The sequence below is a fragment of the Penaeus vannamei genome, chromosome 25 (genome assembly GCF_042767895.1).
Source record: "Penaeus vannamei isolate JL-2024 chromosome 25, ASM4276789v1, whole genome shotgun sequence".
In the NCBI taxonomy this organism is placed as follows: Eukaryota; Metazoa; Arthropoda; class Malacostraca; order Decapoda; family Penaeidae; genus Penaeus; species Penaeus vannamei.
The window spans coordinates 7,313,848-7,326,347 of NC_091573.1; the positions used below are offsets into that span (position 1 = coordinate 7,313,848).

General features: G+C 33.5%; 1 protein-coding gene across 10 annotated transcripts in view; it reads left to right on the forward strand.

Annotated features, from left to right (window-relative positions):
- Positions 1–12,500, forward strand: part of LOC138866445 (T-cell immunomodulatory protein) — a 23,333-nt gene that overhangs the window by 10,308 nt on the left and 525 nt on the right. For 6 of the 10 annotated variants that reach the window (XM_070139057.1, XM_070139056.1, XM_070139051.1 and 3 more), the window contains exons 3-15: positions 4,664–4,760; positions 5,079–5,292; positions 5,446–5,645; positions 6,512–6,712; positions 7,003–7,114; positions 7,896–8,059; positions 8,373–8,565; positions 9,405–9,551; positions 10,239–10,389; positions 10,949–11,122; positions 11,369–11,468; positions 11,987–12,082; positions 12,286–12,500. The exon at positions 12,286–12,500 is cut by the window's right edge and continues 525 nt beyond it. In XM_070139057.1, coding sequence (XP_069995158.1) covers positions 4,664–4,760; positions 5,079–5,292; positions 5,446–5,645; positions 6,512–6,712; positions 7,003–7,114; positions 7,896–8,059; positions 8,373–8,565; positions 9,405–9,551; positions 10,239–10,389; positions 10,949–11,122; positions 11,369–11,468; positions 11,987–12,082; positions 12,286–12,371 — 1,935 coding nt within the window. In that variant the 3' untranslated portion in view covers positions 12,372–12,500. Of the gene's footprint in view, positions 1–52; positions 1,482–1,799; positions 3,809–4,663; positions 4,761–5,078; positions 5,293–5,445; positions 5,646–6,511; positions 6,713–7,002; positions 7,115–7,895; positions 8,060–8,372; positions 8,566–9,404; positions 9,552–10,238; positions 10,390–10,948; positions 11,123–11,368; positions 11,469–11,986; positions 12,083–12,285 lie in introns of those variants that run through there. The other 4 variants (XM_070139058.1, XM_070139059.1, XM_070139060.1 and 1 more) reach the window with 1 other exon arrangement.

Consider the following 12,500-nt stretch of genomic DNA (forward strand, 5'->3'; position numbering starts at 1 on the left):
AGTATACGTAAATTGCATGTAACATGATTTTGATACCCTGTTTCTTTCACAGGATTGTTGAAGAGGAAAACAACATCGATTTCATCCACAAACCTTTTTTAAAAATAATTTTTGAATGTTGGGGAATAAAAGAAAGTTACAGTTATTTGGGAAAGACTTATTTTAGTTTCATATTGCAATTCTGGTTATAATATCATTAATCTGTCAAAATGAAACCTATAGCCCAAGCATCATTTTGGGTGTTGGTTTTATTGTGCCAGACCCAGGTACTTGGAGTCAACATAACTGACTTAGTGTTTGGTAAAACAGCTAATTATATGCCAGCTGCTTTTGGAGACTTCAATTCAGACAAACACACAGACATGATTGTCCTAACAGAAGATTTGAAGACAGTTAAAGTTCTTATATCTAATCTTGAAGCTCCTCTACTGCGTGAGTCAGACCAAGGACTATCATGCACATTTGAGAAACTCTGGATAAAGAGCATAGTCCCTGGAGACTTTGATGGGAATGGAGCCATGGACCTACTCCTGGTTCCTTTCAACAAAGTCAGTCGTCTGTATGAGGTCTATGTCCTGTGGGGGAATCAAAAGAATATGACCCTGAGTTGTACTTTAGAGGATAAACCACTGATGAAACTGAAGAGCCAGCCACTGGTAATGGATGTGAATGGTGATATGATTCCAGACCTATTTGGAGAAGATGAGAATGGCAACCGGACATTCTGGATTTTTGGGCCAAAAGGTCCCCCTAGACCAGAACTAATAGTTGCTCCAGATCCTGAACCACTACCACATCTAAAGCTTCCAAGTTCCCATGCCTTTATTGATTTAGACAGTGATTTAGCAGCTGATCTCTGGATCACTGCAGAGGGACAGTTTGAGATATGGTCATCCATTGATGGGAAGTACAGCTTGAATAAAACAATCTCTGTCCCAGAGGGCTTGCATCATGTCGGCCAAACAGCCTTTGCGGATGTGAACTTGGATGGAAATATTGAAGCCATAATCCCAGTTTGTAATGATGCACAGTGCAAGAAAAGCTACTTGGCTGTATATGACTTCAGGAAATCATCATGGAATTTCCTTGATGTCGACTTTGTTGAAGATGATGGCACAGCATGGGCGTTTCCCTTTGAATCTACAGGTTATAGGTTTTTAGACACGGTAACTCTACGTGTTGGTGATTATAATTTGGATGGCTATCCAGATTTCTTAGTTACCTTGATTGATGCATCCCAAAAACCACGAGTGATCTTGATGGAAAATAGTGTGTGTGATGATTCCTCTTGCCAGTATCAGCGGAAATTTGTAAATCAGTGGAACATCTTTAAAGCCTTTGGGGAAACAGTGTTAGGGACCTTCTGTGATTTCCAGGAGGATGGTACCCTTGATGTTCTTTTGGTACAGAAGACAGACGATGGAAAATATCATATGAATGTCTACAAGGATTCTGTGGAGTATGATGCTGTTTTTGTGAAGGTTAGAGTAGATTGCTGCTTCTTGTGTAACTTTTTATTTTCATGCATATTCCTATTCTTTGCATGATAGTTATTCATGGTGTTGTTACAAATACAAATTGATATCATTAATTTCAAATGCAGCTATCAAATCATGATGATGAAAATTATTTGGCTTAGTATGTGTACATATACAGAATACATCATATTGCAGTATTATTGATATTTCTTAGTCAGAGACTGTATCTTGCCATATTACTTACAATAATTGTAAACATGTTATAACTCGATTCTTTTAGCATTTCTCAGATGTGAAATTTGAATATCTTCTCCTTGACAGGTACTGATTGGTGGATGTTATGGTGAAATATGTAAACTGCAGACTGTTCCATATGGAACAAACCAGCCTGGCCCTTCCATCAGGTACTCCATTACAACTGCCAAAGGAGGGACTCAGAGTTCTCGGGCAACCCAGCTCTCGCAGACAGCCCACAGTGTGCTCCAGTTGCCCTATACCATCTTTGGTCTTGGACGCAATTGGAACTTTGTTGAAGTCCTAGATGTTGGCATCCCTAAAGGAAACTATTCTGACACGCTCACCAATAGTTTTACGCAGATTATCCCAAACTCTCAACTGATTGTGATCCCATATCCCATGGAGCACCCGGATCAATGGGTGAGCAAGCTGTTCATCACCCCAAGTAAGGCCATGCTTATGACAGCTGGGGCGCTCATTGGCACCTGCCTCTTTGTTGCCGCGATCATTGGCATCCTCCACCGCAGGGAGAAGCAGCAGGACAAGAGGGAAAAGCAACAGGACGCACACAAGTTCCATTTTGATGCTATGTAATTCTGAACTATATGGTTTGGGTTCTAGCTGCCAGATATTTGAAAGTGAGGAGGACTATGTAATGTAAGATTTATTTTTTTCCTGGATTTTGAGAGAGGTAGGACTTTATTATTTATAAATACTATAAAGTTTGATGTCTTTGGAGTGTAAGCAAAGTGATTAGTTGCTTGCATTCTTTTTCTAGTCAAATATTTTGCAGTGTGTCTGACAGTGAAATTCTCTACAAAGAAGTGAAAAGTATAGGAACATTCAAGTCGAAAAGCAATATACTAATATTCATTGGTATTAGTAGCTCTAAAATAAATGAAAGCATGGAAGGATTAGCCCATTAGTGTGATTCCTCCAAAGTTTCATATAGACCAAAACAATGTCAAACATTTTTTTAAATCCTTTAGAAAAAAATTGTGCAGTGGGAATCATTTCTGCCTCATAGAATCATATAGTGATTGAACAATTGAGATCTTGTTTCCTATACAAGTAAAGTTTGCAGGGTAAATATGCTGTATGAAAGAGCATTACATTCATATTATTTTTTTCTCCAAAAATGCCAAAGGTTCTTTGAAATGAAGTGTCATTATTGATATAATATTATAGTATATTTTGCTTATATGTTTTTGTGTACTTGTGCGTGTGTTTCTGAAGTGCCTGTTTGCCTGTCATTTCCAATACAGAATTTACATGACATAGCATAGATTTCTAAAGCTTTTGAATTAGATCTCTGTTCTTTGCATGAAACATGAACTTCACACGATGACGTGTACATTGGAAAAATGCTAAAACTTTTTTACCAGTCCCATTAGATGCAAGTCATTTATTGAAATCCCACAATAATGACTTTACTACATTATTTGTGTGTCTAGAACTTGATTGCTGGCTGGCTGAATATTCACACTTAAGTAATTAGAGATCAAGTGATTAGAAATCTGAAACAGATAAAATAGCTCTTCCAAATCTTATCTATAGTTATTTCATTGCTATAGCCACAGTACTCAATATTGCTATTATTATTTATTCATTTTATTTATTTATTTATTTATTTTTATCATTTTTTATACTCCATATTTGTTACAGCATTGATATCACAAGTCTTGCTTAGCCTGTTGTATGTTTGATCTATAAGGATAAACTTTTTCATGATGTATATATTCTAACCCGGTGAAGGACAATAGAGTATTTGCATTCAGTGGATTGCCATTCATAAGATTTTACCGAAGTGTGCTGACACGTTTGGAAATCCTGATGGCAAACGTGTTTTGTAGCTCCACTTGTTACAGGAAAGGAAGTGTTACTTTTGTTGTTTGATAGACTGCTGGGAAGGATTTCATTCCATTTGCTTGACACTTATTCAGCTGTGTTGTTTCCTACACCATGGTAAATAATAATGCTGATTATGCTTTTACACTCATTTCATTTTTTTCTCACATATGATGTGCTGGATATATGTTATATGTTGGAGGAAATATGAAAAAAATTGGAGAATAAATATATATCTATATATACTTAGTGTTTTATAATCCTTCTACTGTTAAGTCAAGCCTTATTTATAATGCATATGGCAATAACGATGTATAAACTGCGGGAACTGCACACAACAAGGAAATGGTTTTATATGAGTTTATAATTTCAAAGGAAACATTAGATTTGACGTGAATGAAAGAAATTAATGTTATTTCTAACTCCTAAATTAATTGCAGAAAAACAACTTTCCAATAACATACATGCAAATAACAATTGCCATCAACTGTCTGATTGGATTAAGTATGAAATTTAGATAAACAGATTAATGAGATTCAATAACTTGTGAATAAAAAAGAAATCCCAATGGTAATGAAATTGAAAAAAGACAAATATTTTTCTTCACCACCTTTTTTCATGTAAAAAAAAAATCATTCCTGTTTTTCAATTGTGTTCTCCCTTTTTTAGTGCTAAACATACCTAGTTTTTACATTAATGGAGAGCAAAATAGAAATGTGTTTCAAAGGTCCAGATATAAGGGTTATTAAGGAAATAATAACTGTGATGTCATTTGATGTGGTTTTACCAAGATATGCAATACAACACACACATGCACACCCCCCCTCACACACATACACATACACATATGCACGCACACACATATTAGGATATATCTTAAGATATGATTTGTGCAGCAATCATTAATGATACAAAGCTGATATAATATAACATAACATGTCTCATAAATTGATATAGATGATTGATAATCTGAGGCTCTAGGTTGCAGCTAAAACCATGCAATACACAGGGTAAAACACATGGATGAGTATGTAGACAAACTTGGCTTAACATCACAACTAAAGAATTTGCACAGTTAAACTCATGCTGATCCCCACCAGGAGCTGAGCCTGTCATCGGAGGAATGTTCGCCCAGCATAGTTTACACTCGGTCCTTTATCCCACCGCCAAAAGAACCAAGCAAATGGCAGAACACAGGTAGGACCATTATTTGCTTGTACTCGCATCTATTTTGGTTCAAGCGTGCTTTCATATCTTAAAGATTCTTTCTTTTCTGTGAAGCCAAATATTGTTCATGGCAATGGATTGATAGATGTTTATAAATAACCAAAATGATATATGTTGTAAACTAAAAAGCTTTTGTATTCTATTGTACAGTGCTTATTTGATGAGTAATATTTCCCACTCACATTGCCAATAAACAAAGTAAAAGAAAAAAGTAAACAGTATAATTTGTTTTGCTTTTTTGGCTCATTGCCAGTTACCTTAATCAAGAATTTCTTTGTTATCTTCCAGGAATAGTAATGAGACCTATGATAGAACAGGCAGAACACAGTGTAAGTCATGGCATCATGCTCGATGGCGTGTTGTCAGCTGGACAGAGAACCCAGAGTGAACAGTCTCCACTCAACAACCGCAATCTATCTCCTGCCATCCCCGGAGGCATTGCAAATCACCTAGGATATCACAGAGGTGCTTGGTCTCCCTTTGGGGTGGGAGTTCAGAGTAGGTGAGACCAGTGTGATTATTGTTATTATTATTATCAATGATGTCATCAATATTATGATTATCATAATTATTATACATTATAATTTATTTTCTTTTTATTATTATCATTATCATTTTTTAACAAACTCTGAGAGCAGAAAAACAATATTTCCAGATGTTTGCTAGCACTTGTCACACACGACCACCAGATGTTGATCGTAGGCCAGGAAGGGCGACAGTGGAACAAGTTAGCGGATATAACAGGCCAGTGGTACAACCATGTCTCTGCCAATTCTTGGGCTTTGATCAGCCTTCCAAAATCCTGTCCATCACATGAGATGTTCATTGCTAGGATGAGCATGTTATCCATATTAGGTAATAATATAGAAACAGCAGTAGTCATACTGTTGATATTGATTATAAGAAAGAATGAGGAAATGTTATTAACATGATAATAGTGATATTTGTAATAATTATGAAAACATATGTGTACATATTTTTGTGAGTATGCATTTGTACATTTGTGTTATATACATACATATATGTATGTATATATATATATATATATATATATATATATATATATATATATATATATACATATATATATATATATATATATATATATATATATATATATATATATATATATATATATATATATATATATATATATATATATATATATACATATATATATATATATATATATTATATATATACATATATATATATATGTATATATATATATATATATATTTATATATATATATAATATATATATATATATATATATATATATATATATGTGTGTATATATAAATGTATGTATGTATATGTATATATATATATATATATATATATATATATATATATATATATATATATATATATATATATATATATATATATATATATATATATATATATATATATATATATATATATATATATATATATATATATATATATATATGTATATATGTATATATATATATATATATATATATATATATATATATATATATATATATATATATATATATATATATATATATATATGTATATATATATATATATATATATATATATATATATATATATATATATATATATATATATATGTATATATGTATATATGTATATCTATAATATCTACATCTATCTATCTATCTATCTATCTATCTATATATATATAGTCATTTAGACTCCCCATAAATGTAAACCATACATCTCTTCAGGAGTACTCTGGACCCCACTGTGTGAAGATAATGCAGGTAAATTTAGTGTCTTGCTCACCGTGACGGCAAGTGGCCACATAGCATTTTGGAGAGTGCCTGCGAGTTTCAGTGGCAAAGAGGATATCCACATAATTGGGGTGAAGGAAGCAAATGTCAAGTCTTTGTCGGTACTTCATTGGAGTTCAGTTCATGAAGGCTGTGGTACGTTGTTGTTCCTTGATTTAGGGGTAGGAAAGTATGATAGGTGTATTATTTATTATATGATTTTTTGCTAGTTAGCTATTTAGTTACCTGAACATCATTTGATGGTTGTGGAGTTTTTATTAAGAAAGTAAATTTATGTGTATATATACACTTACATACTTACACATGAACATTTATCTGCACATCTCAGTGTAGTATCAACACATTCCTATATTTGATTTCATACATATAACTTTGATATAGATACATAACAGATCACTGTACTAATTCTTCTCTCTCTCTTTAAGGTTATCTGGTGATGGGTAACAGTTATGGGCAAGTAAAGGTCTTTTATTGCAAGATAGATGGCAATGGAATTATAATGAGAGACTTGGGTTTTGTCTTTAATGATGATTACAGGTAAGGAGAGGTTCATTAAGTTTTGATGAGGTAAAGACAGAAATACTGAATTATAGATGTGTGTGTATGTTTGTTTGTGTATGTGTGTGTGTGTGTGTGTGTGTGTGTGTGTGTGTGTGTGTGTGTGTGTGTGTGTGTGTGTGTGTGTCTGTGTGTGTGTGTGTGTGTGTGTGTGTGTGTGTATGTGTGTGTGTGTGTATGTGTGTGTGTGTGTGTGTGTGTGTGTGTGTGTGTGTGTGTGTGTGTGTGTGTGTGTGTGTGTGTGCCAGACTGTAAAGTATTTTTCTTGCGCAGGGAATATTACATTTTTTCATGAGCGGAAAACATCATTTTGTCTACATTTGCGTGGAAAGATCTGTGGATGGATGATGAAACAAGAGCGTGGAAAGGTCAAAAGAATTTTATGCACTGAAGATGATTTAAAAAAGAACTAAGCGTGCACGGAAAGTTACCCGAGAACTAGATTTGCTCGGACAGAATTTGACCAAATAATTTTGTTCCTCATGCAGACCAAACTCTACAGTCTGGTGTGTGTGTGTGTGTATGTGTGTGTGTGTGTGTGTGTGTGTGTGTGTGTGTGTGTGTGTGTGTGTGTGTGTGTGTGTGTGTGTGTGTGTGTGTGTGTGTGTGTGTGTGTTTGTGTGTGTGTGTGTGTGCAGGTGCGTGTGCGTGTGTGTGTGCGTGTGCATGTGTGTAGCTTGTGTGAGATATTCTATGCATGTGTGTGTGTGAATTTAGATAATTCTTATTGACAGTACATTTCTATGTTTTCTATTTCCAGAATACAGGTGAATTATGTGCAGCTTGTTCATCTTGTCAATGAGCAGTACTTGCTTCTTCTTGGAAAGCACAATATATTTGTGGCAGCAACAGTCGATCTCACAGAAGACAAACTGCAGATTCATAATACTGCACACTGTCATGTTGGAAAGTTGGCAATATCAGGTACTACGTGTGACTGATTTGATTATTTATTTGAGGTAACTTCAGTGTATTTAGGTGACCTAAGGAATATGGATTGATGTTATAAAAAGAAAGGTATATGGGAAACTAAAGCAATAAATTATAATGGGAAAATTGAACTTTTCCTGATTTTAAGTTGATTCACTGTAACTTAATTGGTTATATTCCAATTTTTCAATAAATTTCATTTTGATAAATTTTCAGAAAATGTATATGAATAGTTTAACAGTTTTAGTTTTTAATAACGTATATAGTGTATGGTTGAAATATTATATCTCACACTACTCTTTTTCAGGTGTTGTGTATTTGGAAAACAGTAACATATATGTCGCAGTCAAAGACGGGTCGGTCCAACGCCTTTGTGTTAAGTTGGATTCTGAAAGGAATATCTCCATTGAACTCACTGGAAATTCATTTCGTTCAGAGGGCGTGGCTTTCACTGGCCTTGTGACATCACCAAATGCCTCACTCTGGGGTATCCTAGAATCGTAAGTACTCACTGGTAATTTTCAGTGACATCCTTAGGCAAGACCCCTCCCCCCAAAAAAAAGAAAAATTAGTTCTGAATAAATCATTAGTTAGGCAATAAATTTTCTTTCACACAGTAAGGCAGGTATACTTTTAGCAAACCTTGATGAAAATAACCATATTTTGATGGACTTAACACTGACTGTTACTCTAAGAATACACAGTGAAAAGACATAGGTTTGTGAAAAAAAAACTTGCTGGAGTAGGCTCAGAACCCTATAACTAAAGCTCCCTTATTCCTGAATCTCTAGTGATGTTCCTGATAATTTTATCTTTGCTTTTGATGATTAATTGGCATTACATATGTGTGTGTGTATCTGTGTGTGTATGTGTTTCTTTATATAATAGTTTTTGTTCAGTAACATGTATATAAGGTGTGAGAAAATCTTTCCCCCATAACATATTTTCTTGCACTGTTGAACAGTAGAGTCCTGTTAATGAACTTGTGTCTTTTCATTTACATGTAATTTTCAAACTCAATCAACTTCCATGTTTAACAGCCATTCAGAAAATAATGATGTCAGCAAATTGAAATTGACATCTTGAGTAAAAATAGACAACAGGTATGAATTAAGTGAGCAGATGACCCATGGCCAATTGTAAATATTTAATTTAACCAACCATAAACACAGTGTTCAATACCAACTTTTGATTTTTATTTATTGTCATGCATATCCTTATATCTGTGAATGAGCTTTGGTCTTTCTTTGTATATTTATGAAATATTTCCTGAATGTTGATTATTTTACTCCAACTTTCCGAATGTATATTATTTATGATATACTTTTTTTTTTTAAAGAGTAAGTGTTGCCTATGACCACTTGGTAGTGCGAGAACCCACACAGCTCAACATCTACCAAGTGAGTAAATCATCAACAATTATGAATCACCTGCTGGAAAATCCTGTTCCTCTTCATAGGCACGCAGACCTTTTCGAGAGTCTCAGGTTAGTGCAGTAACCGTTCCGTTAAGATGAGTATTTTTTCTTTATACACATTTCTTTCACCTACTTATATTGGAAAGGTAAGTAAAAGTGGCCATAGTTTTGATACTTATGTTTGGTGATTAATTTTTTATTACATATTTCTTTTGTGATCTATCTTATTTTGTAAGTTTTTAACCTCAAGATCCACATATATATGTACTTTTTCCTATGGTTTTGTTTTAGTATTTTCATATACACATAGGTGGCCTCACAAGTGCTTGTCACCAGGGAGTGCAGTACCAGTCCTATCTGACCTCACTCTATATACCCAATTCCTTGAATATTCAGCAATAAATTTTTGATCAGGTAACTCTAGTAATTGCCCGCTTGGTCAATTACTAGGGTTACCTAGTCTAAAGAATTGATAAAACAAAACCAAAGGGGATAGTGCATGTCTTTAGTGTTTGTCAGTGAAATTGGTTGTTTTGCCATTTTCCTTTTTTTTTTTTTCTTTTAATTCAATTTCTTTTTTTCTTGTAATTTTTTACTCCATGAAGCCTCAGTTTCCATAATGAATATTTTTATATTGTTATTTCAAATATGTACTGATCTAAGTGTGTTGTTTAAATCCTCACCATCTAGAAAAAAAGGATAGTTATTAAATAAGCTCCTCAAATTTTTTTTATTGAACATTTATATTCTCAACAGACTCTCTGCTTGCAAGGGAGGAGGACCAATAAAATTTCCATCATCTGAAGAAATTACTGGTCAGCCTCTCCATGAAGTGAAAGTATATTACTGGCTAGCAAAGATGAGCAGAAACATCAGAGTCAGTGACATAAAGCCTATAGAACATTTGGTTTGTATTTTCAATTTGTATGTACATGTATTTTTTGTGTATGCATGTGTATATGTGGGGTGGTTGGTGTTTGAAATGTTTTAGACAGGCTTTCAACATGATGGGGCAAATTAATAATACTACCATTTGAATTAAAACCTGACAGTTTTAAATAAATTTGAGTATGCTAGCACTAAATACATTCAAGTCATTATATAGGGTTCTATACTGGATTAATGGAAGAAACTCAGGGATGCTAATGATCCACAGTTTAGGGGCTGTAATACTTACCTCCCCCAGGTGCTGGCAATCTAATAATAATAGTAATAATTTCCTTTGACATGTTTTGCTAATTATTTTGAGAGGTGAAAGTCATGCTAGATATATAAATATATTGTAATATTCTTATTTGTTAATAATGTGTGTTATTGCCAAAAAAAATACTGCATCGCTGATACAATAGTGTGTACAGTCAAAGCTTACTAGGAGACATTAAGAATTTTTTTTAAATAGGGTGATATATCCTTAACATTTACAGTTTATGATTACTTAAGCTGGAGCTGTTTTTTTTAATTTCCAGGAAGAACTAGAACAACAGTTGCAGACAATAATACTGGAAGAATGGATAAGGGACTGTCTTAAGAATTTCACGAATACGTTCATTCCAACGGACCCATCCATTGCTCTGTCTATTTCTTTGATGTGTGAATGGCTGGGTAGAAAAGATGATGAAAGTGATGTTGAGTTATCAAAGGTAGGAGAAAGTTATTAATAATAAAGTTGTTGAAAATGTTAGGAAGTTATATTAGGAAAATTATCACAGGTGGAAAATAAGTGTCAAAAAATTACTCAACAGAATTATGGCTTGCATTTCATGGATTAGATTGAAGGTACTGGGATTAATCTCTTTGATATATAACAGGTATATAACATTCATCTCCTTCTACTCTATTTTATATGTATTTATTCCTTTCGTTTTTTTTTTCTTTACCTCTGTCAGTCAGTAAAAATGAAGATTGGCACAGTGAGCGAGGAGCAATGTCTTGTGTGCAAAGAAAGCATCATATTGGATTCCCTTGTTCATGGAAAATGTAAAAAAGGTAAAAAAAAGAAAAGAAATGTTTTTGAATACAGTTAAAGTCTGATTGACAACAGGCTTGTTTTTGCGAAGATTTTTTAAAGATTAAAACAAAGGAAGGCTATGGAGTTTTTTTTTTTATATCTTTTGTATCTTATTTAGTTTTAGATATTATTCTAACAGCATTGGTCTCTGTAAAATGCAAAGATCTTTTGCTGATATGTTCAACTTTCAGTGGCTTTTATAGGGAAGCAGAATCAGTTTTAAAAATTTGTAGGTTTGTTATTAATGAAAGTTAACAGGTATTACTAGAAATTTAGTTTTTCATGTATCAGAGGGAAGAAAAGATAGTTAAGGGTAATTTATAGCCTAGTTCTCATACTCATTAAAAAAAAAATGTATCACTTAGCCTTTGTTTACCTATAGGTGTTAGCTGCTTTTAATTGTATTATCAAAAAGTAAACAAAGAAATAATAAAATGAAATATATTTTTTCAGGGACATGTAATCATGATTGATATATTGTTTTCATGACACGCAGGTCACACACTTCCCAGATGTTGCCGAACATTTTTATTAAGCAGACCAACAAATCATTGTCCTCGCTGCAAGGTTTTCATCCACTCTTCAGCTACGTGTAAGTCATTGTAATATTTCTACCAAATGACTTTTGTTGAAGAATATGTGATAAGTTCTATAAACACATGCATTGCATAATACAATGATTTACTTTATTTTGTTATCTGCACCACCAACACCACCACCATCATCATTTTATGCTTATCTTTATTAACTCCAAATAATCTCATGGAAAGGATTTTCACTTTTTGATATTTTCAGTACTGTTAGGTGGGAGGGCAACCTGTACCTACTGCGACGGCTTGATGGCAGATGAAATAGGAAGCAGGCCGAGATCCAGAAAGTAGTACGAGGAAGATATCACCTGGAGCAGAGGCAGCACTTTTTTTTCTCTCTTTCTTTCTATCTTCCTTCTGTCTTTCATTCTGTTTTCCTTTCTGTTTTTTCTCCTTCTCATTCTCTTTTTCTTTCTCCTT